Genomic DNA, 24,194 nt, shown 5'->3' with positions numbered 1-24,194 from the left:
GTCATCCCATTGATGAAAGGATGTCCGAGCCTCTCCGATGTAGTTTAGGAAACAGTCAATTTAAACATAGTTTTTTGGTATCAGAAACCTGTCCAATTAATTTGTTAGCTAGAGATTTAATGTGTAAACTTGGGTGCACAATTAGCAGCAACCCAGAGGGGTTATTTGTTACGTGGGAAACACCTACACAGGGAGTCCAGCTAGAGGCAGGAGCCCCTTTGTACGTGTATGAATTGCAGTGCACTGCGGGGGAAGTACTTACACATTTTATGACTGAAGTTACTAACACGCTACCTGGTGAGCTGACAATTAAACAAAGTGACTCTATTCACTGCACAATGAAGGTCCATGAGGGATGTGACGTTGAATTTGAACAGAAAGTTGACTTAGGAGGCAGCGACAGTTTGATTATCACAGCCATAGCGTGGGACTGCAAGTGGGCTGCAGGAGTGGTGCAGCTCTCAGATAAACAGAAATCTTTATATTCAATCTCACATGCAGCACCTCATGTGTCACTGGCTAGCGCACATGTTGACCCAGACTGGCAGAGAGTAGGGTTGTGGACAAAACGCGTGTTGAGCGCAACTGATTAGATAAAAGAACCCCAGTGTAAAATTATGTACAGCCCGAGCATAGACGTGTGGAAAATGCCAACCCCATATAGGCTAAATTGCAAAAGGGGGGTCGAGCTTGTAAGTCCAAATATGATAATTATGGCAGCCTCTGTTACCCTCTCAGAGGAAGAGGAAGAGGAACTGAAAACAGTTCCTGCAGGGTTATGGGCACAGGGAAAAAATGATGTGGGCTTAATAAAAGGATGTGAGCCTGTCCACATCACCCCAAAATCTGATTACAGACCACACCAGCACCAATACCCTCTAAAACCAGAGGCAGTGGAGGGTATCAGGCCTGTGTTCCAATCATTAAAACGAGCAGGAGTTATCGTACCATGCCCAGTCTCACCAGTACGTACTCCAATTTTCCCAGTTAAGAAGCCAGGGAGAGATGAATGGAGATTTGTGCAGGATTTGCAGGCTGTCAACGTGGCAGTACACCCTAGAGCCCCAGAAGTTCCAAACCCGCACACCATTCTCTCTCAGATCCCACCAGACAGTAAGTGGTTCAGTGTAGTTGATTTGGCCAACGCTTTCTTTAGCGTAGCTGTGCACAAGGATAGCCAATTTTGGTTTGCTTTCACTTTTGAAGGAAAGCCATACACATTCACGAGATTGTGTCAGGGGTATTGTGAATCACCAACCATTTACAATGCCGCCTTACATCGAAGCCTAGAGGCTTTAGAACTCCCTGAGGGAATAGCCTTGCTGCAATATGTTGATGATCTTTTGATTTGCGGGAGAACATGAGAAGTGTGTAAACAAGCCAAGGTGGCACTGCTACATCATTTAGCAGGGGAAGGCCATAAGGCATCCAAATCCAAATTACAGTTTTGTAAGCAGCAAGTGCATTTTTTAGGACATGACATCACTGAACAAACGCGCATGCTGACTAAAGACCGAGTGAATGCCATTTTGACTATACCAAAGCCCATGACGAAAAAACAACTGTTGTCCTTTTTAGGAATGTGTTCCTATTGTAGGACATTTATACCATCCTATGCAGAACATGAGGGACCACTCAGAGATATAATACCGACCAAAGGGTAAAATTCCTCACAGCCGGAATGGACACCGGAAGCTGAGACGGCCTTCACAACACTGAAACAGCTGTTACAAGTCATGCCAGCGTTAGGCATCCCAGACCCAAATAAACCATTTGAACAGACAGTGGATGTTAAAGGGCAATATATTACAAGTGTATTGACACAAAAACATGGGGACAAACAAAGGCCGGTGGCCTACTTCTCAGGAAAATTAGACACAGTCGCAGCAGGCCTACCTCTATGTGTAAGAGCTGTGGCAGCCGCCGAGAAGGCACTAGTGGCTTCCAAAGATATAGTAGGCTACGCCAAGCTTACCCTACATGTGCCCCATGCAGTGCCAAGAATACTGCAAGATCAAAAGGTGGCACATTTGTCCACTCAGCGATGGCTTAGGTACCACACTGCCTTATTAGACATGCCAAATGTTACTGTGAAACGATGCACAACTCTAAACCCCTCCACTCTATTGCCTACAGAGGAGGAGGGAGAGCCCCATGACTGCCAACAGGTATTAGAAATTGCAACATCTCCCAGAATAGATTTAAAGGAGGAACCAATACTTAATGCAGACCTGTAATTGTTTGTGGACGGTTCAGCCAAACATGACTCTCAAGGCACTAATCGAGCAGCATATGCTGTTGTGTCACACACAGAAGTGGTGAAAGCAGAACCACTCCCATCTAATTACTCAGCATAGGCAGCTGGACTTGCTGCACTCATACATGCGTGTAAACTAGCATAAGACAAGACCGTGAACGTCTGGACCGATTCCCGGTACGCGTGGGGAGTAGCACATGACTTTGGGGCCATTTGGAGATATCGCAACTTTCTCACCAGCTCAGGAGCAAAGATAAAGAACCACCGCCTAGTAGCAGAGCTGTTGGAAGCAATTCAACTACCAAAGGAAGTAGCAATTATAAAGTGCGCTGCACACACAAAGGCGGATGACATCGTGTCAAAAGGGAATGCTTATGCAGATAAAGTAGCTCAACTCACAGCGTTACAACCGCTCCATACACAAATGGCACAAGCAGATACCGAAACCAGAATATCTACCAAGGATATCCAAAAACAAGCCACTCCACAAGATTATGTGAAATGGAAAAAAGGGGGGTGTAAACAAATAGGCGGGATATGGGTACACCCAGATACGAACAAACCCTGTCTCCCCACAGCTTATATGAAAGGACTAATTGAGATTGCTCATGGGAGGAGTCACATGAGCAAAGGGGGGATAGTGGAGAGTAGAACGAGACATTGGTATGCACCAGGAATAAACACACACACCAAAAATTTTTGTTCCCGATGCTTGGTATGTGCACAAAACACACCACACGGAGACAATCATACCAAACACGCACCCGCCGGACACCCGCCGCCTAGTGAGCCATTTCAACATTAGCAAATAGATTTTGTAGAACTAACACCAGCAGAAGGGAAGAGATACATGCTTGTGTGTGTGTGCATGTTTAGCAAGTGGGTGTAGGCCTTCCCAACGGGAAAACAAGATAGTGATGCAGTAGCAAAAGCGCTACTGAGAGAAATTATTCCCCGGTGGGGGTTGCCACAATGAGTGTCCACGTTGGGGCTAAAGGCTCTGACCAAATACCTAGGGGTAGATATGAGAAAACACTGCAGCTATCACCCTGCTAGTGCAGGGGCAGTAGAACGGACAAACGGCACCATTAAAGGGGGTATAGCTAAATTAACGCAGGAAACAGGCATGAATTGGGTAAAATGCCTTCCCCTCGTTCTGTGGCAATGTCGAACCAGACCGCAGGCGCGAACAGGGCTATCAGCTTTTGAGATAGTGTTTGGACGGCCTCCCAACACGGGGACAGGACCGCCCGATTGGGATACTAACCTGATCAATGAATCACTTTTGCAGTATTGTGTGTCTCTGCACAAATATCTCTCCCATGTGTCTAAGCAGGTGAAGGCAGTCCTTCCCGAGGTGACGAATACTCCACTCCACACCCATCAACCAGGTGATTGGGTGCTGATAAAGGACTTCAGAAGGAAGCGGTGGAACCAGCCCAGGTGGAGAGGACCATTCCAAGTGCTACTGACGACTAACACCGCCGTCAAGACCGATGGAAGAGCGACATGGGTGCATCACACGCATTGTAAAAAGGCACCAGAAACGCCACCGCAGGACTAGCAAGATGCAGCACCTCCTGTGGATCAGCCTGATACTATCACGCATCAGTGTCATTACATCTAAAGATTGGTGTATACAAAAGTATGGAGGAGTAGAATTGGACTACATGGTGTGCAGTTCTACTGCCTGGACTTTTGACTTATGTGACGTAATTAATTGTGCAGGAAAGAATTCTTCATATCGCGGATATGACACATACTTATGTTGGGACAAGGATGACTTCCAGTTAACTTCCATGTTTTTACCATAATAATTGAAGGTTTTAGTCAATGATTGTATGAGAATCAAAGGGGGGAAATGTAAAAGAAATACTATATGCTTCAGTGATTCACATACAGTCAGCAGTATTGTGTTCCCTAGGGAAAATGCTTGTGTAAGCAAAGAACGTTAAGGGTGTGTGACAATAGATCAGATAAGCAGGAAATGTCTCTCTTGTTTTATTGCCTGCAATTGTTTTATTGCCTGCAAAGAAGAAACGACACCCAAGCAGACTGTTACCAGCTGGCCTGAAGAGATAAGCAACGCTTAAAGCTGATTGGAATATGAGCCATAGCAAAAAGAGGCAGGAAGTCCGTGATTGGTCAAAGCATACAGTTAGAATTGTATATTAAGCAACGCTCTGTATGACTCGGGGCTTCTCTTGGTAGTGAGCCCCACACTCTGTGGAATCTCTTTTCTATTAAAACCTTTTTACTTATTATCCACATCTGACTCCCCGTTTCATTGAATTTCCACCACAGTTTTCACTTACACAATAAGAATTTATTTTTAAATAAGTGTTACAACGTGTTCTCCTATGCATTCCTTTCTGATTAAAAACAATATGATGAGTTGAAACAGAGTATAAGGTGATTATAAGCTTTGCAATGACTATTTCCTCCTTTCAGAAATGAATGAACCGTGCTGCTATTACTTGCAGCATACTTCAACGTGGTAAAACACCTGGTTTTCCCTGCCACAAACTGTTTTCAGTAAAACAAAATGTCACACGGTGTTTTCTTACTCATTACATTTTAGTTAAAAACAGTATATCTTGCTCTGACAAAGAATCTAAGTCGATTACAATGCGTGGAAACGCTGTTTTGTACTGTGTACACGTGAAAGAACTTGCAAGTTGCACATTGAAAAACAGTTTTTTTTTCAATTGAATAATCTTTTTTAAGTTGAAATACATCTTACAAGAATTTTCTTATGCATTTTGATTAAAAACAGTATATCTTACACTGAACCAGAGTATAAGTTGATTACAATACTTGGAAAAGGAGTTTCATAGTGGGCAAAGGTGAAAGAACAGAGTTGCACATACAATCAGCGTAATGCAAACGTGGTAAAACAGTTTTCACTTACACCACACTTACAAAGCATTACATTTTGTTTAAAAACAGTATATCCTCCCGTATATACTTCACTGAAACAGAGTATAAGTTGATTACAATGCTTGGAAAAGGAGTTTCATACTGGGCAAATTTGAAAGAACAGACTTACAAATGCTTACAATCAGCAAAATGCAAATGTGGTAAAACAGTTTTCACTTACAAGGCATCACATTTTGATTAAAAACAGCATAAGTTGATTACAATGCTTGGAAAAGGTGTTTCATAGTGGGCAAATTTGAAAGAACAGAGTTGCACATACAATCAAATTTGAAAGAACTTGCAATGTGCACATTGAAAAACAGTTTATTTTCACTTTAATAATCTGTTTTCAGTTGAAATACATGGTACATGGAGCTTTCTTATGAATTACATTTTGGTTAAAAACAGTATATCTTGCATTGTAACAGATTACAAATTGATTACAATGCTTGGAAAGTGTGTTTCATAGTGGGAAAAAGTGAAAGAACAGACTTGCAATTACTTGCAACATATTGCAAACTTGGTAAAACAGGTGGTTTTTACTTTTACAAACTTTCAGTTAAAAATACTTTACAACATGGTTTCCTGTGCATTACATTTTGTTTAAAAATCAGAACTGAAAACAGTTCATTCAACTGAAACCCAGTTGTTTTACCACATTTGCAATATTTTGCAAGCAGTAGGTCAGCTAGGTGATGACACCAATAGCCAACTGGGTGAGCAACCATGCTCTAACAATGGTGGGCCTGTGTGCAGAACAGTTAGAGCTTGGATCAAGTAAAACAAAAGGAAAAAAACTAACCACCATGCCAAGCGTGGAAAAAGGGAGAAAAAGGATGCCACGGAAAGAAATGGCAACCCCAATGCACTGGGGAAAACCAAACTAAAACTTCCCAAACAAAACCAGAAAACAGGGAGGAACTTGAATGGCAAATGGAAGCATTGGGAGAGAGACAAACTCAAGAGGAGAAAACTGGAGAAGGGAGGGGACGTGTAAAAACAGACACCCTCACAGAGTAGAAAAGAGGCATAGCACAAGGACACACAGACCTCGATACCCAAAGTTACTGGCTAGGAGCTTGGCTCAAAACTTTAGTAAAAGACCGAGCAGTGAATGACTGGGTCACTGGGCTTATATAAGGACTATCCCAGCTGCTGGGTGTGAAGCCTGATTAGTGGTGTGCCTGACTCCAGCCACCAGAGGGAGGCCTTGGCCTGACACCAACCCTTACAGGACCCCCCTGGAAGGGGCGGCTCCTGATGTCCCAAGGCCAGCTGCATGATCCCGCCGAAAATCCCGAATGAGGTCACGGTCCAGAATGTGACGGGAGGGGACCCAGGACTGCTCCTCGGGCCCATATCCCTCCCAGTCCACCAAATACTGGACACCAGCATGAACCCACCAGTTGTCCAAGAGACGCTTGACCATGTACACCATGCGCAGACCCGGCGGTTCAGAGGGGCCCAACAAGCACAAAACAGGCCTAAGCCGAGACATGTGAAAAGGGGGGTGGACCCTCAACGATGGGGGAAGCCAATAAGTGACAGGGTTAACGCGGCAAAGGACCTTGAACGGCCCAATTTACCCAGGAGCGAGTTTGCGGGGATTCCCACGCAAAGGCAGGTCCTTGGCCGAGAGCCAAACCCGCTGCCCAGGCTGGTAAGTTGGCGCCGGTCACCATCTCTTATTGGCATAACATTTCTGAGCAGCAGCGGCAGACAAAAAGAGCCCTGTGTGCCTGTCACCAGGCAAAACGGCAGCACCTGACTGTCTGCTCAGTGGACCAAACACCCACATCAGCCTCTTGGTCAGGAAACATGGGCAGAGCATAACCATACTAGCACTCGAATGGTGACATGCTTAAGGAGGAGTGCTACAGGGTGTTGTGGGCAAACTCCACCCATAATAGGTGCTCGGACCAAGAGGCCAGACAGCGGAGGGTACGCTCAAAGTCCTGATTAATTCTTTCGGTCTGGCTGTTGAATTGGGGTGAAAGCCGGACAAGCTAGCTTCCGCCCCCAACAACCGACAGAAGGCCCCCCCAGAACTGGCTGGTGAATTGAGGCCTGCGGTTTGACACTGTCACTAAGCAGCCCATGAAGACAGACCACCTGGGTAAGCAATAACTTGGCTGTCTCCTTCGCCGATGGCAGTTTAGGCAGTGCAAAGAAGTGGCCAGCATTAGAGAACCTATCTACGACCACCAAAAACACTGTGTTGCCTCCTGATGGGGGCAGCCCTGTAATAAAGTCACGTGACAGGTGAGACCAAGGGTGCAAAGGCACAGCCAGTAGGTGCAACAGACCAGTGGGCCTTGTCCTGGGGTCCTTGCACTGAGCACAGGTGCGACCGGAGTTCACAAACGCTCGGATGTCAGGTTCCATGCGGGACCACCAAAACCACTGACAGAGAAACTCAAGCATCCGTGTGACTCCTGGGTGCGCAGAAAAGGGGGATGCATGTCCCCACTCGAGGACCTGAGCTTTAACCGCCTTAGGGACATACAGCTGCCCCGGCGGGCCTCCACCCGGGTCTGGTTCAGTAAGGAGAGCCTGACGTACTGCCTTCTAAACCACCCACTGGATTGGCACTATGACACGGGCCCCAGGGATAACAGTTGAGGGCGAAGCAGAAGACAGCGAGGATTCCCACTGCCAAAAGAGGACATCCAGTTTTATGGTCTTAGTGCCTGGCCGGTAAGATATGATAAAATCAAACTGGGCAAAAGGGCAACAGTCCCCATCTGGCCTGGCATGGATTAAATTGTTTGGCCTGCTTTATGTAGGCCAAGTTTTTGTGGTCCATCCAGACCAGGAAGGGGTGTTTTGCCCCCTCCAGCCAATGCCTCCGTTCCTCGAGCGCAAGCTTGACTGCCATTAATTCACGGTCGGCCACGTTGTAGTTCCGTTCCGCTGGGGACAGTCATCAAGAGAAGTAGGCACAGGGATGCAGTTTTTTGTCCTCTCTGGACTGTTGGGACAGAACTGCACCAACGCCCACCTCAGATGCATCCACATCAAGGAGAAACAGAAGCTTGGCATCAGGGAGCTGCAGGATAGGGGCCTTGATCAGACGGCATTTCAGTTCATCAAGCGCTTGCTGGGCCTCGGTGGACCAGCAGAACTGACCTGACGCCTTCCTGGTCAACGTGATCAGTGGGGCTGCAACTGTGCTAAAGTTCTTAATGAACCTGCGATAAAAATTTGCGAAGCTCAGGAAGTGTAGGACCAGATGCACCGAGGTGGGTCTAGGCCAGTTCTCTACAGCCTGCACCTTGGCGGGGTCCATGCACAATTTATTGTGGGAGACAACAAATCCCAAAAAGGAGATGGTACGGGCATGGAACACTGGTGGCCAGAGGGGGCCTCAGCCTGGCAACAACCCTTACATTCAATGCAAGACATGTTGTTTTTAACCACGTATTTTAACTGAAAAATGTTTGTGCAAGTGAAAACCAGCTGTTTTACCACGTATGTTGCAATATGGTGCAATTAATAACAACTCAGTTCATTCATGTCTACCCATTATGAAATTTTTTTTCCAAAGCATATAATGAACTTATACTCTCTTTCAATGCAAGACATATTGTTTTTAATCAAAATGTAATGCATAGGAAACCATGTTGTAACACTTATTTTATCTGAAATATTTTGTCCCAGTGAAAAGTGTTTTACCATGTTTACAATATACTCATTGTAAGTAATGACAACTCTCTTCTTTCACTTCTACCCAGTACAAAACAGCGTTTCCAAGCATTGTAATTGACTTATACCCAGATTCCTGGCCAGACATACAGTTTTTATGATAATGTAATGCATAAGAATACACATTGTAACATTTATTTTAACAGAGAAATGTTTGTGCAAGTGAAAACCAGCTGTTTTACCACATTTGCAATATGTTGCAAGTAATAGCAACTAATTTTGTTCTTGTCTGCTCAGTAGGAAAGTCTTTCCAAAGCTTATAATCAGCTTATACTCTATTTCAATGCAAGATATATTGTTTTTAACCAAAATGTAATGCATAGGAAATCACTTTTTAACACGTAATTTAACTGAAAAAAGTTTGTCCAAGTGAAAACCAGCTGTTTTACCAGAGTTGCAACATGTTGCAAGTAATAGCAACTCAGTTCTTTCAAGTCTGCCCAGTAGGAAAGTTTTTCCAAAGCTTAAAATCCACTTATACTGTTTCAATGCAAGACATATTGTTTTTAAGCAAAATGTAATGCATAAGAAAACATGTTGTAACATGTTTTTTTTTAACTCAAAACAGTTTGTGCAAGTGAAAACCAGCTGTTTTACCACATTTGCAATATGAAGCAAGTAATAGCATCTCAGTTCTTTCACTTCTGCCTGGTAGGAAAAAGTCTTTCCAAAGCTTAAAATCAACTTATACTCTGTTGCAATGCAAGACATACTGTTTTTGACCAATATTTAAAACATAGGAAACCACGTTGTATCATTTATTTTATCTGAAATATTTTGTGCAAGTGAAAACTGTTTTACTATGTCTGAAATATAGTCATTGTAAGTAATAGCAGCTCTCTTCTTTCACTTCTGCCCAGTACAAAATAACATTTTCAAGCAGTCTAATTGACTTATACACAGATTCATGGCTAAACATGCTGTTTTTACTGTAATGTAATGTATAACAATACACACTGTACCACGGATTTTAATCGAAAACAGTTTATGTTTGGAAAAACCAGCTGTTTTACCACTTTGGCAATATGCTTCAAGTAATAGCAAGTCATTGGGGGCCGGTAACCTAGGAAGCACTCAAAAGGTGTTATACCAGTGGAAGAACTCACAAGTGAGTTTTGGGCTATTTCTGCCCAAGAAAGGAAGGTGTACCAACCTAAGGGATTATGTAAACAAAAACAGTGCAAGAACTTGCTTAGTTCTTGATTGGTTCATTCACATTGGCCGTTGGACTGAGGGTGGTAACCAGATGTAAGGCTAATGGCAACTCCTATGTGCTCAAAGAAAGCTGACCACACATGGGCCATGAATTGCAGACCTCTGTCTGACAAAATGTCCTCTGGGATGCCAAAGATGAGGAACACCTGGTTGAACAGGGCCTCTTCAGTTTGAAGAGCTGTGGGCAATCCTGGAAATGCAATGAAATGTACACCCCGGGGGAACCGGTCTACTACCACAAGTATGGTAGTATTGCCATTTGAGCAGGGTAGGTCAGTGATAAAATCCACGGCTATATGGGACCAGGGTCTTTCAGGAGTGGGGATTGGCATGAGTTTTCCTGCAGGTAGGGTCTTAGGGGTTTTACTTTGGCAGCATACAGAACAGGAAGACACATACCTGTGTACATCGCTAGTGATAGTCTCCCACCAATACACCAGTTTCACCGGGATGTCCCATAGCGAGTGAAGAATGAGCCCAGGTTAACAGCTTATCCTGCCATGACACTGGTACATAACATTTCCCTGCAGGACAAACTCGGGGGATGTTGGTACCTTGCAAGGCTTGCTCAATTTCTTTGTCTATCTCCCAACGTATGGATGCCAAATGTACCCAGGCAGGAAGGATATTTTCTTGGTTATTAGAGTCCTCCTCTGTCTCCCCTAGGTGAATGCGGGGCAGGGCATCTGCTTTAGTATTGCAGGACCCTGGGCAATACATAATCCTGATATCGAATCTAGAAAAGAACAACAACCAATGGGCTTGACGGGGGTTCAATCGTTTGGCCAACCAGCTATACTTTAAGTTCCGGTGATCACTAAAAAAAAGGATGGTTGGCCCCCTCCAACCAGTGCCTCTATTCTTCTAAAGCCAGTTTGATGGCTAACAGTTCTCATTCACCTATTCCATAGTTACATTCAGCTAGGGATAGCTTTTGGGAAAAATACGCCACAGGATGTAGTTTAGAATCCTTCTGTCTTTGAAATAGAACAGCCCCTATGCCTATGTTCAAGGCGTCTACCTCCACCACAAAAGGAATAGACAGGTCAGGATGTCGAAGGAAAGGAGCAGTAGTAAATGCTTCCTTCAGCTGTTTAAATGCTCGCTCAGCCTCTTGGCTCCAGTGGAGTCTGGTTGCTGCTCCTTTAAATAGGGCTGTAAGAGGAGCTGCAATGCTGCTGAAGTTCCTGATGAAGTGTCTGTAGAAATTTGCAAGGCCGAGGAAACTCTGGAGCTTCTTGACTGTGGTGGGTGTGGGCCAAGTGAAAATGGCCTCTATCTTTTTGTCATCCATGGTGATACTGCTCTAGCTGATTATATATCCCAAGAAGGGCATAGTAGTGAGATGGAACTTGCATTTCTCTCATTTCACATACAGTCCATTGTCCAGGAGTTTCTTTAGAACAGAACAGATGTGTCATATGAGATTCCAGATCCTGGGAGTTTATGAGGATGTCGTCGATGTATACCATCACAAAGTTTCCTATGTAAACCTTCCTATGTAAGGTTGAATGAAGCCTTGACTTAGTGCTTCACTGATGTAAGTGTCCATGGCTTTCTCCTCTTCTTGGGATAGGGGATATATGTGGGATTTTGGTAACATGGCTGCCTGCAGGAGATCAAAGGAACAATCATATGTTCGGTGCAGGGGCAACAAGGTAGCTCTTTGTTTACTGAACACCACAGCGAGATCCTGGTACTCTTGAGGAACAGTAAAGGTGGGGTAAACAGCCGGGCTTTCTATGGAGGTGGAACACAGGTTCACTGCAGATAACATCATACAATCCTTCTGACACTGAGACAACCAATGAGTGATCTCCCTTTGAGACCATGATATGTTAGGGTCATGTTGTTCCAACCATGGAAGGCCAAGAATAATTGGGAAGGACGAGGCTTCTAATACCAGTAGTGAGATGAGTTCTGAGTGAAGGGCGCTAGTGGTGAGTCTGACTGGTGTAGTGTGAAGAGTGATAGAACCAGGCCCTACTGAAGACCCGTCTATAGCGGCTAGACGAAGGGTCTTAGGTAAGGGCTCTACGGGGATGTTTAAATCTTCAACCAGGCAGGCGTGGATAAAATTGCCTTCTGCTCCGGAGTCAATCAGGGCTGTAAACAGAAAGGAGGGAGTGTGAGGCCTAACATAGACAGGTAACATAAAAGACTTCATTACCATTTTTAATGGGTTTGATCCATACCGTGGCATGGGGTTTGTTGTTCATGTCTCCTCTATGGGACAAGGCAGTAGACCTCTTGGGTCTAAGACGACACTCCCTGATAACGTGTACTGAAGACCCACAGTACAGACATAGTCCCTCCTGAAAACGGTGTCACCTTTCCTCCTCTGTCAGGTGTAAAGAATCACATTGCATAGGCTCTGCTGCAGTCTCTTGTCTGGGATTTACTCTAGTTACCGGAGTGGTATAAGTTAAGCGGGTACTGTTATCTCTACGCAGTCTTCGTTCCCACAAAAACAGTCAAGATGGATAGCTAGGGCTATCAGCTGATCGAGGTTAAGCTCATCATCCCTGGAAGCCAGTTCATGCAATGCCTATGTGTTCAGACTGTTCCGGAAAGTGACAATCAGGGCTGCTTCATTCCACCCACTAACAGCAGCAATGGTATGGAATTCGCAGGCATAATCTGACACAGAACAGTTGCCTTGACAGAGTTTAGTAAGCATTTCTCCCCATGCTCTTCCCTCATGTGGGTGATCAAACATGGCTTTGAATTGTGCAATAAAATCTTCGTAAGTAGCCACTTGTAAGTTCTCGCAGATGGCAGTAGCCCTAAAGTTTTGTTGGTTAGACGAGAGGTAAGGAATGCTATTTTAGCCTGGTTATAAGGGGGAATGCTATTGAAATATAGCATGCCTTGCAATAAAAAACCCCGACATCTCTAGAGAGGCATCGTATTTATCTGGTTTACTTATGGGGGCTGCAGTGGGAGTGCCACCAACATCTGATGTGTCAATCACAAAACCGAGAGGCCTCAAATGGGAAAATTTGGGGCCTTGGATAAGAGCAGAACAGGAAGGTACATGGAAAATTAATGAGCAGGGAGAGGAGGTAAATAGCTGTACGCGAATAAGAAGACAAAAGGTGCAATTTACCCTCAAGGTTACAAGACATGTAGAGGTGGTAGAAGAACACAGGGGATGGCAGGAACAGGCTTCCATTCCTCTTCCTGAGTCCCCCCTTCTAAAAAGGGTTCCTAATGTGTTGTGGGCATGAGGGAAGAATGATGTAGGGTTGATTAAAGGGGTAGTACCAGTAAAAATCACACCCAAGTCTGATTACAGGCCCAAGCAAAGTCAGTATGCCCTGAAACCAGAAGCCATAAAAGGCATTAAACCAGTGTTCAAAGACCTCCTGGATGCAGGAGTGATAGTGACATGCCCTTATTCACCTATACAAACACCAATTTTCCCTGGAAAATTGGTCAAAGTTACAATTTGTACAGCCAGTAGCCTGCGGCCACCGGGTCTAGTTTGCAGGAATAGTAAGCAACTGGCCTATTTCTGTCTCCATGCTTCTGCAGGAGAACTGTCAACTGTCTGGGTGAATGGCTTGTCTGGATTTGGTATACCTAAGGTGGGTATGGTTTGGAGGGACTGTTTTAACCCCACAAACACTTCCTCTGCCTCTGGGGTCCATTCCACCTTGGTTTGAGATCCCTCTGTTGAGACTATAGCTCTCAATGGGGCTTCCAATTGTGCGTAATTAGGAATGAAGGTGCGGCAGTATGAGTATGTTCCCAGAAATGAAAGCAGCTGGCGATTGATGGTAGGCTTTGGAATGCGAGCGATGGCTGATGAACAGTCAGTGGCCAATGCCTTCCCTTCTCTAGAAAACATGTGACCCAAGAATTTTACTACTGGCTATACAAATTGTAACTTTGACCTGCTGGCTTGGTGGCCAGTCTTGGCTAAGTGCATGAGTAAGCACAAGCAATGTCTTTCACACTGTTCTGGGGTGGGTGTGGCCAGAAGTAAATCATCAACATACTGTAATAGCACACTGCCCTCTGATAACTGGAGTGGTGCTAGGCTGAGGGCATCCTTATAAATAATAAATCTTTATAGAGATTCACAATAACCCTGACACAATCGTGTGAATGTATAAGGTTTTCCCTCAAATTGAAAGGCAAATGAATACTGGCTAGCCTTATGCACTGGAATACTGAAAAAGGCATTAGCTAGGTCCACAACAGTGAACCATTTACTATCGTCTGGTATAGATAAGAGGATTGTGTGCGGGTTTGGGACATTTGGGCTCTTTGTCTAACTGCTGTATTGACTGCTTGGAGGTCCTGTACAAACCTCCATTCATTACAACCTGTTTTTTTAACAGGGAAAATTGGTGTTTGTATAGGAGAATCTGGGCATGTCACTATCACTCCTCCTTGCTTGGGCCTGTAATCGGACTTGGGTGTGATTTTTACTGGTACTACCCCTTTAGTCAACCCTACATCATTCTTCCCTCATGCCCACAACACATTAGGAACCTTTTTTAGAAGGGGGGACTCAGGAAGAGGAATGGAAGCCTGTTCCTGCCATCCCCTGTGTTCTTCTACCACCTCTACATGTCTTGTAACCTTGAGGGTAAATTGCACCTTTTGTCTTCTTGTTCGCATGCAGCTATTTACCTCCTCTCCCTGCTCATTAATTTTCCATGTACCTTCCTGTTCTGCTCTTATCCAAGGCCCCAAATTTTCCCATTTGAGGCCTCTTGGTTTTGTCCAAGGAAGGAAAACTTGGACACACGCATCGCATTGTAAAAGAGCTCCTGATCCTGAGGGGTGACAAGGTAACCAACCTAAGAGGGGAGCAGGGAGGAAAAGGCCACATGCTGCCCTCTTGTCCTGAGGGAATCAAGATTGGTTAACCCTCACCCCTCAACAGGATGCTGCTCCTCTTGCTATTGAAACTGGCAAGTTTGGGCACAGAGATATTGGGAACATCCACCTCCCAATATATCCTCATTAATGACACCAAAGGGGTCATCATTTGTGCCACTCCCTTAGTAAATGGGGAAACGGTTATGCTAAAGAGGCAGTACTTGGGGGGGGGGGGGACACGGACCCATGACCTACACCTTCGATCCGGTCCTCCCCTCAGATGCAGACGTGTACTGGTGCAGTGTAGAAATGGCAGGGGCACACAGATGGGTTAAAATGTTCACCATACTTAGCAGTTTTCCTCCACCACAGGAGAGTCTGTGACTGTCTACGACTGAGGAAATAGAACCGGAGTACGGGGATGACCTAGGGGCAGAAGAGTCTGACCTCGATGGCGAACATCCCCACACTCCAGGACTAGCCTAGCATGCGCTAGCCAGATGTGACAGAAACGGAGCCTGTGCATTGCCACTCCTGCATCACAGTCAGTTGAATACCAGCGGTCCCTGTTGGATATATCACTACATGGCATACAAATGCGCCAGCAAACCGCTAAAACGGGATGCCATGGTAAATGGCGCCTATGTCAAGTGAAAATAGTATATGTACATGAAAACAAGCTGGGTTTTTTTTTGTATTTGTATTGTGCACATTGCAAGTAATTTCAACTCTGTTCTTTGACTTCTGCCCAGTACAAAACTGCATTGCCAAGCAGTGTAATCGACTGTGTTACTAAAACAAATACTGTTTTTAAGCAAAATGTATTGCAAACGAAAACACTTTGTAACACAAATTTCAACTGAAAACAGTTTGTGCAACTGAAAACCAGCTGTTTTAACACATTTTTCAATATGCACATTGGAAGCAAATGCAACTCTGTTCATTCATTTCTGCCCACTTTGAAACAGAATTTCAAATCATTGTAATCGACCAATCCACTGTGATAATGAAAGAAATGCTCTTTTTAAGCAAAATATAATGCATAAGGCAACACTTTGTAAGTAAAAATAGTTTACATAAGTGAAAACAAGCTGTTTTTCCACGTTTGCAATGTGCACATTGCAAGTAAATGCAACTCTGTTCACTTGTGACCACTTTGAAACAGCGTTTCAATGCACTGTAATCAAATTATACACTGTTTCAGTGCAACGCATATTGTTTTCAACCAAAATGTAAAACATGATAAGGCAACACTTTGTAACATGTATTTCAAATGAAAATATTTATATGCAAGTGAAAACATGCTGTTTTAAGACATTTGCAATGTTCACATTTGTTCTTTCACGTTTAAGCATTTTGAAACAGCATTTCCAAGCATTGTAATCAGCTTGTACACTGTTTCTGTGCAAGACAATGTTCTTAACCAAAATGTAATGTATTATAAGAAAACACGTATTTCAAGTGAAAACAAGCTATTTTACAACATTTGCAATGTGCACTTTGCACGTTATTGCTCCGTTCTTAAGAAAACAGTTTGTATCATGCATTTCAAGTGAAAATAGTTCATGTAAGTGAAAACTAGCTGTTTTACCGCATTTGCAATATGCTCATTGCAAGTAATAGAAATTCAGTTCTTTCACTTCAGCCCAGTAGGAAAATGTCTTTCCAAAGCTTATAATCAACTTGTACTCTGTTTCAGTGCAAGACATATTGTTTTTAACCAAAATGTAATGGCTAAGAAAATATGTTATAAACAGGTATTTCAACAGAAAACAGATTGTGCAACAGATTGAGTTCTTTCAATTCTGCCCACTACAAAACAACGCTTCCAAGCATTGTAATCGACTTGTAAACGGATTCATGGCCAGACATAGTTTTAACCATAATGTAATGCATAAACAAACACGTTGTAACATGTATTTTAACTGAAAACATTTTGTGCAAGTGAAAACCAGTTGTTTTAACATGTTTGCAGGATGTTGTGAATGAAATATTTTGTGCAAGTGAAAAGTAACTGTTTTACCATGTTTGCAAGATGCTCATTGCAATTAATAGCAACTCTGTTCTGTCACTTGGCTAGAGGCTTGGCTCAGAACTTTGTCAAAGACCTAGCACTAAATGACTGGGTCACTGGGCTTATATAAGGTCTAGCTCAGCAGTTGGGTGTTAAGCCTGATTAGTAGTGTTGTTGACTCGAGGCCTCCCTCTGGTGGCCGGAGGGGACCTCGGCCTGGTGCCAACCTTTACAATGTAAGTGAACCGAAAACAGTTTGTGCAAGTGAAAATAAGCTGGTTTAACATGTTTTTCAATATGCACATTGCAAGTAATTGCAACTCTGTTTTTTCACTTCTACCCACTGTAAAACAGCGTTTCCTAGCATTGTAATCGACTTATAAACATATTCATGGCCACACATACAGTTTTTAACCATAATATAATGCATAAGAAAACACTTTGTAATATGTAATTCAACTGAAAACAGTTTGAACAAGTGAAAATAAGATGTTTTAACATGTTTTTCAATATGCACAATGCAAGTAATTGCAACTTTGTTCATTCACATCTGCCCACTTTGAAACAGAATTTTGAAGCATTGTAATCACGTTTGCAAGATGTTGCAAGTAATAGCAACTCAGTTGTTTCACTTCTGCCAAGAAGGAACTTTCCAAAGTTTCTTATACACTTGTACTTTGTTTCAGTGCAAGACATATTGTTTTTAAACAAAATATAATGAATAGGAGAACATGTTGTAACACTTATTTTAAATGAAATATTTTGTGCAAGTGAAAAGTAACTGTTTTACCAGGTTTGCAATATGCTCATTGTAATTAATAGCAACTCTGTTCTAACTTCTACCCACTATGAAACAATGTTTCAAAGCATTGTAATCGACTTATACACTGCTTCATTGCAAGACTAAGTTACAGTCCAAGACATATTGTTTTTAACAGAAATGTAATGCATAGGAAATCACGTTGTAACGTGTATTTTAACTAAATACAGATTGTGCAATGAAAATAAGCTGTTTTTCAAAGTGCACATTGCAAGTAATTGCAACTCTGTTCTTTCACTTTTGCCCACTATGAAGCACCGGTTCCAAGTATTGTAATCGACACTGTGTTAGTGAAAGAAATACTGTTTTTAACCAAAATGTAAAGCATGAGAAGAAAACACTTTTTAACGTGTATTTCATCTGAAAACAGTTTGTGCAAGTGAAAACTAGCTGTTTTACCACATGTGCAGTATGCTCATTGCATGTTTTTGCAACACAGTTCTTTCACTTTTTTAGATGTTAGGGATCTAACATTTAGTAAACCCAGCATTAGATAAAATGTGCAGGCAGTGTGCTGTGTTATTTTATTCATATTTATGTTACTAAGATATGTTTTTTTTTTGTTTTCTTTGTTTTCTGTATTTCTCCTTAGCTCAGATACAGTGTCAATATGATGAAACACGTGTGACGTAATGTTGCGACCAGCAGGCGGTTGGTTTAGCCTCTTAGTCTGCTGTTTGGCTTCTGTTCTGATTGTCATAGATTAACTAGGTCTGTCATGAGACTATGTCTTATGTTACTGGTAAGGAGAGCAGTGCCCTCCCTAGTAGGATGGATACCACCCCACCCTAAAAGGACAGGCTTGCTCTCAAATGTGTTCCAATTATCTATCCCATATTGTTTTTTGAGCACCACCTGGAGCACAACCTCTAAGCTTTTTTGCTTCATTTTTTTTTAGCTGTTTCTCAATCTAATTTGTCTTATTAGGTACAGCAGTAAATATATTCCAGGGCATGCAACTTCTTTTTCTGTAGTGTCTTACTTCACTTATGGCCATTTGATCTGAATGTAGGAATCACCAAGGTAGTGGTGTTGCTTCCAAGGATTCCACCACTCTGCTTGGGTTCAATGGGCCTCATTTTCAAGAGCAATATACGTCTGATACATTAAACATGTCCAACTACTGGTTGTTATTGCATTCAACACATTTTTGGTGGACCAACAAAATGAAATAAACACTAACGTTCTCCTACTCTTTTGTACAAATTTTTGCTGCATGATTGCTCAGATATTTATTTTATTATTTTATTTTTTATTCTGCTTACAATTACAATTCTATGTATTTGGTTGGTGCAGGCTTTATGCGCTTGCATCCATATACTGATTCTGAGGGGGATATGGAGGTGGGGATGAATCTGTAGTCCACCACTGTTGCCACAGTCTTTTGGGTATTAGGCAGAATTTGATTGTAACTGCACCAGGAGGAGCAATCTCATTGTAGCTGCAATCATTGGTGTAAAGAGGAATAGGAATAGAAATATAAAACAAAGTTTTAGAACATTTTATAAACATTCATTCCCACACCTCAAAGACCTCGGCTTGGGCCAAAATCCCTCATTAAAGGGTCCCTGTGTGTTGCCTACCTCCAGGTGTTGTGCATTGCTCCAAAACTAGCATTCCTGTCTCGTCCAAGCTTGCCGCTGCCAAGTCTATGCTGTTGGAGATTTCTACCAGCACTATAGCTTCTGCTTTCTTTTGTTTGATTTTTGCACACTCAGTGCTGTGCTTCTTTGTTTCTATGGAGAATTAAAAAAAACTCTGTTGCAACACTGATGGCTTTCTCCCTCCCTGTCTCCACCATCACACAACCAACTTAATAGCTCACACAATACCCATAACTATCCAAGCACGTATAGACCCTACAGTAGTTGATGGGTGACAAATTACTTCCAAAATGATGTTATCGTCTATAACCACATCAAGTAACATAATATGTCAAGTGAAAGGGGTACTCTAGGTAGATATTTAGAAATTGTATTTAATTATTTAGTCTGTAAAACTACAAATTATAGCTCCCATGTAAGATAAATATTGTAACTTATTCTGCATTGTGCTAGTCTTTTATTGCTAATGGTTTATTCCAGGCATTCAGTCTGATTGCAACGCAGCATTAGTGGGATATCTTTTTTTTCTCCATTTGCACAGGTCAAAGACAGAATAGACTAACTGGTAATGTTATGGAGGCTAGAAACTTGAGCTGTTAATTCTTTGTTTATCCTTGTATTCTGCCATTAGCTATCCTGATTTTGTTTATCTTGTTTAAGTTTTCACATCAATGATTATGAAGATTTACCATGCTTTGTTTTTTCTTGTGCTAAATAATAAGTATGATTTTCCATTTGTCAAAATGTGGGTTATTAAACTTCTCACAACCCAAAATTATTAGTTAGTAATGATAACTACTACTGATTCTTATTTCAGCCAGTCTTGTAGCACCACTAACTTCAATATAAAAATATAAATGGCACTCTCTAAAGCCAGTGCTTGGTCTTTCTGTTATAGGCTACTGTAGAAACATATAAGCTCAACACGATGGCATCTGGTCAATTAAGACCCTCTATGTCCATATCAAGGGCTCATTCTAAGATAATGAACAGACTGCGATTTGTAGTTATAGATGCTTACAGACGAATAAAAAACATGGTATTATACAATATTTAATTTACGATAATACATTCCAGTAAACATTAGACACTGCACCTTTAACTATCCCCTCACATGCTATTCCAATGTCGGAAACAGGAAGTAAACAATGTAGCTAGAGAATACAGAAGTAAGTAGCTGTCTAGGCTGTTAGGGGAGCATATTTCCACCTCTGATGTTCAGCAACCTGACGAGACTATTACCACTTTCAATCACAGTCAGTTGCTAAATATATTCGTGCAGTAACTTATTAAAAATAATGTTCAAACTTCGCTAGCTCTGCTATGGTAGCTACGCTAACATTACAATGCTCGGTACATCTGTAAAATAGCTAGTTGACTGAACATGATAGCCAGCTATGTAGCTTTTTAGTACAGTAGGTTACTTTGCTAACATTAAATATTCAAAACGGTGTAAATGTCGATAAAGGTTTTAAACGTGAGTTGATCAGTTACATCCTGAAGTCCTCGAGAAAGCAACTGAGAACAGTATCTAGGTTAGGCTAAGCTAGCTCGCGATTCATCTGTAAGTTTAGACATATTAAACACAAACCTTAAGAAGTGTTAAAATGACTGACAAAATGTTCGTTGAAGAAGTTTTTTTTTTTAACTTGAAAAAAGCTGTAGCCAAAATGAAGCGGCACCGAGCCCAGGCTCGTGTGGAACTACATGCATTCATGAAAATAAGAATAGCCAGTGATGCACTAATTAGTAGTTGGGCTTTTAATTTGTGTACCCCTCAGAGATTCCATCGCCGTACAATATTACTATATTAGTTACATTTTTATGGCAGTATATAGTAGAATGTGGACTACTTTGATGAGAACATACACATTGTTCCTGTCACTGTAGTTTCTGTTATTGTTGTCGTTCTTTCTTTGTTGTGTCATCACACCGTGATTCCAGATTATGGTACCCTCGCGAGGTGGCACAGCCGGCGGTGGAATCAACAGCGTTAAATATTCAAGATTGGCAGAGAGCGATGAAGGCTATATCGATCTGCAGGTGAGAGGTACTGAGGTGCTGTCAGGATTATGTTGTGATTTTAATCACATATTAATCTTATCATGAATCATAATTATTTTTATTTATTTGTTTCACAGTTCAAGAGAACCCCACCCAAAGTACCATACAAAGCCATTGCCTTGGCAGTGTTCCTGTTCTTGGTTGGTTCTTTACTGATTATTGTTGGATCTCTGCTTTTGGCCGGGTACATTCATGTTTCAGTAAGTTAGCAAGGCAAAAACAAAACAAAACATGGAGCTTTTGATAACCTGTAACAACTGAGGTCAGCAGAAGTCATTTTGATGACAGATAGGGATAATCAGCAGAACTGAAGTCTTGAGCGCAAGCCAGTAGCATGTCTCTTCGAACCTTTGTAAGTTCCACACTGAGGTCTTGATCCACTGCAATATCCAGAGGGGAACTGGCACAGTAAATCCTGATCAATTAGCCTGACCATACAGATGGTGGTACTCTCAGCCAAACATTTTTACTTTTTCTTGATTGTGTTTAATTAATTCACTAAGTAAAGAAATAATCTTCTTATGACCATGTAACAATAGATCTAGAATAATGTGGCTAGATGGAAGCTAGAATTCTAGTCTTAGCACCTAGCCAATATTCCAGAGAAATTAGAGATGAGAATGAATACAATAATTCAATAATTCATAATCCATTCATTGCAGGTGACGATCTCCTCTAAGTTATCCTCTGCCCTCCATCCTCTGTAGCCAGATCCGGGGAAGTCAAGAGACACTGACACCAGAGTAGTGAATCAAGAGAGTTCCACTTTATTGAGGAAAGTACAGAGTATATATATATATATACAGAGTATATATCTACTATCTAAATCTACAGGTTGACGCGGAAAAGTGAGTCATGTTCTAAGGGTCTACGTAGAAGGGAAAGAAGCAAGGTTAGTAAAGATTAGATCTTCTCTGCATGACTGAGCCATGAGCTGTTCCCTTGTGAGCCATGAGCCACTCCTGTGCATAGAGAGAGATGGGGAGAGAGAAAGACAAAGAGAGGGGTAAAGTATGCAAGAAGAGGGAGCGGATGACCAGCTAGCTGTCATGCAGTCATGTCATGACTTATGAGCAGACACCTTGCGTTGGGTGCCTGAAGACAGAAAGGCTCCAGTGTCTAACATTCCCCCCCTTTGATTCCAACAGGAATCATATGTCAGTATATAGACCTTTCTCATATGCAGGCACCAAGGCAACATTAGCATGATTCATCACAGAGGTAGAGATGCGAGTTATGAAAAAAGACAGCAGTGACATTAAACAGAGGCCACAAACAAGAATCAAAACAATGATCAGGATTATGGGCGAACATATGTTTATGAGCCAAGATCCCCAAGGGCCGACAAGGCCCATCAGCCAACTGAACCAAGAATCATCAGCAGGTGGAGGCTCAGCAATAGCGGCCTTCACGTGCAAAATGATGTCAGTAATGTTATAGTAATTAGGGATGTCAAAGCAACATGTTTCATTAATGATCTTGCAGATGTCTCCCTCTTTTGCCAAAAGGAGATCTAGGGCTAGGTTTTGTAAAATGGGTTTGTATCTTATTTACCTCATCATTGAGCAAGGTCAGGGCTTTTTCAGACCTATTATTGTATTCTTTCTCATTCTCTTTGTATTCTTGAGGGACCTGTCGAGCTGTTTATCTCACATGATAGGGTGATGGGGCAGCATTTTATCAAATCATTCTGTTAGGTCCTTGAGCATGTTACCCTTTACAAATCTGTCCATGTATTTGGATGTTTTCCCCCTTGAGTCATTATTGTAGTTTTAAAGTGGTATTATCCCTGTTCCTCAGTATCCAGATCGTACAATTCCAGTTCTCATCATTGGAGTCCTTATATTTCTCCCTGGATTCTATCACTTGAGGATTGCCTACTATGCCTCCAAGGGTTACCGTGGTTACTCCTATGATGACATTCCAGACTTTGATGACTGAACCTAATACATGCCAAATGGCCCATCTAACCATCCCATAGCTCTGGAAGTATGACTGTTGGTTTTGCTGTGTTATTGCAGAATGTGCATGATGTGCCTTCATATTTTCTCTGTGATCACTGATTTTCCTTCAAGCTGTGATCTAGCAACCAGCTGTTCCTTTTCTAAGGTACAGTGAAGGCAGTATACACTCATCAATGCTGCATAGATGTACTATGTTTATTATATCAAAGTCTCAATTCACATCTATATTATGCAAACTAATATTTATTTAGTCCTATGCATGAAAAGCCAAACAATAAATGGCCAAGGTCTTCTTTGTATTTTGTGTACATGCTCCAATGAGATTTTTATGAGTTTTATATCATGTATATATAGTTGCAATGAGAGGTATTGTTTTGAGAGATTAAACTGCTATAATGAACTTATTACTTTAGGTTGGTGGTTTGAAAATGATAAAGCTATGCAGTAGCTATGTGTTTGTGTTAGTGAAAACATTTCTGAAAACACCAAAATGCGTTCAGCAAACAGTTTTCATAATACAAAAGTGTTTGTGGTATTTGTCTTTATAGGTTTGTAATGAGGTTGTTCAAGCAAGATGCGGGGACAAGTTGCAGACGCAAGAACATGTTTATTTGAACATATAACATTTAGCACGCAGGCTAACGAGATCAAAACACCGACAACACAAACGCGTAAACTATAGACTTTTATACATGTATACTAATGACATAATGAGGAGCAGGTGTGAGACACAGGGAGGGTGTGGCCACTTTAACGAACACATACAGAGGCGTTTGGGGGAGTGGCCGTACCATGA

The 24,194-nt window shown here is 42.2% G+C and overlaps 1 protein-coding gene across 3 annotated transcripts; it reads left to right on the top strand.

Annotated features, from left to right (window-relative positions):
• Positions 1–20,483: 20,483 nt before the first annotated feature.
• tmem230a (transmembrane protein 230a) lies at positions 20,484–23,802 on the top strand. 3 transcript variants are annotated; one of them, XM_027008559.2, is made up of 4 exons: positions 20,484–20,539; positions 21,315–21,413; positions 21,512–21,634; positions 23,235–23,802. In XM_027008559.2, the coding sequence occupies exons 2-4, from the start codon at positions 21,318–21,320 to the stop codon at positions 23,373–23,375; spliced, it is 360 nt and encodes a 119-aa protein (XP_026864360.1). In that variant the 5' UTR covers positions 20,484–20,539; positions 21,315–21,317; the 3' UTR covers positions 23,376–23,802. The 3 variants fall into 3 exon arrangements, with proteins under 3 accessions (XP_026864360.1, XP_026864369.1, XP_026864350.1); XM_027008568.2 differs by having other exon boundaries at positions 20,537–20,626; positions 21,512–21,574; XM_027008549.2 differs by having other exon boundaries at positions 20,537–20,626.
• Positions 23,803–24,194: the final 392 nt, after the last annotated feature.

Source organism: Electrophorus electricus, chromosome 17 (assembly GCF_013358815.1).
Source record: "Electrophorus electricus isolate fEleEle1 chromosome 17, fEleEle1.pri, whole genome shotgun sequence".
Classification (NCBI taxonomy): Eukaryota; Metazoa; Chordata; class Actinopteri; order Gymnotiformes; family Gymnotidae; genus Electrophorus; species Electrophorus electricus.
This window is presented reverse-complemented; position numbering and strand designations above follow the sequence as displayed.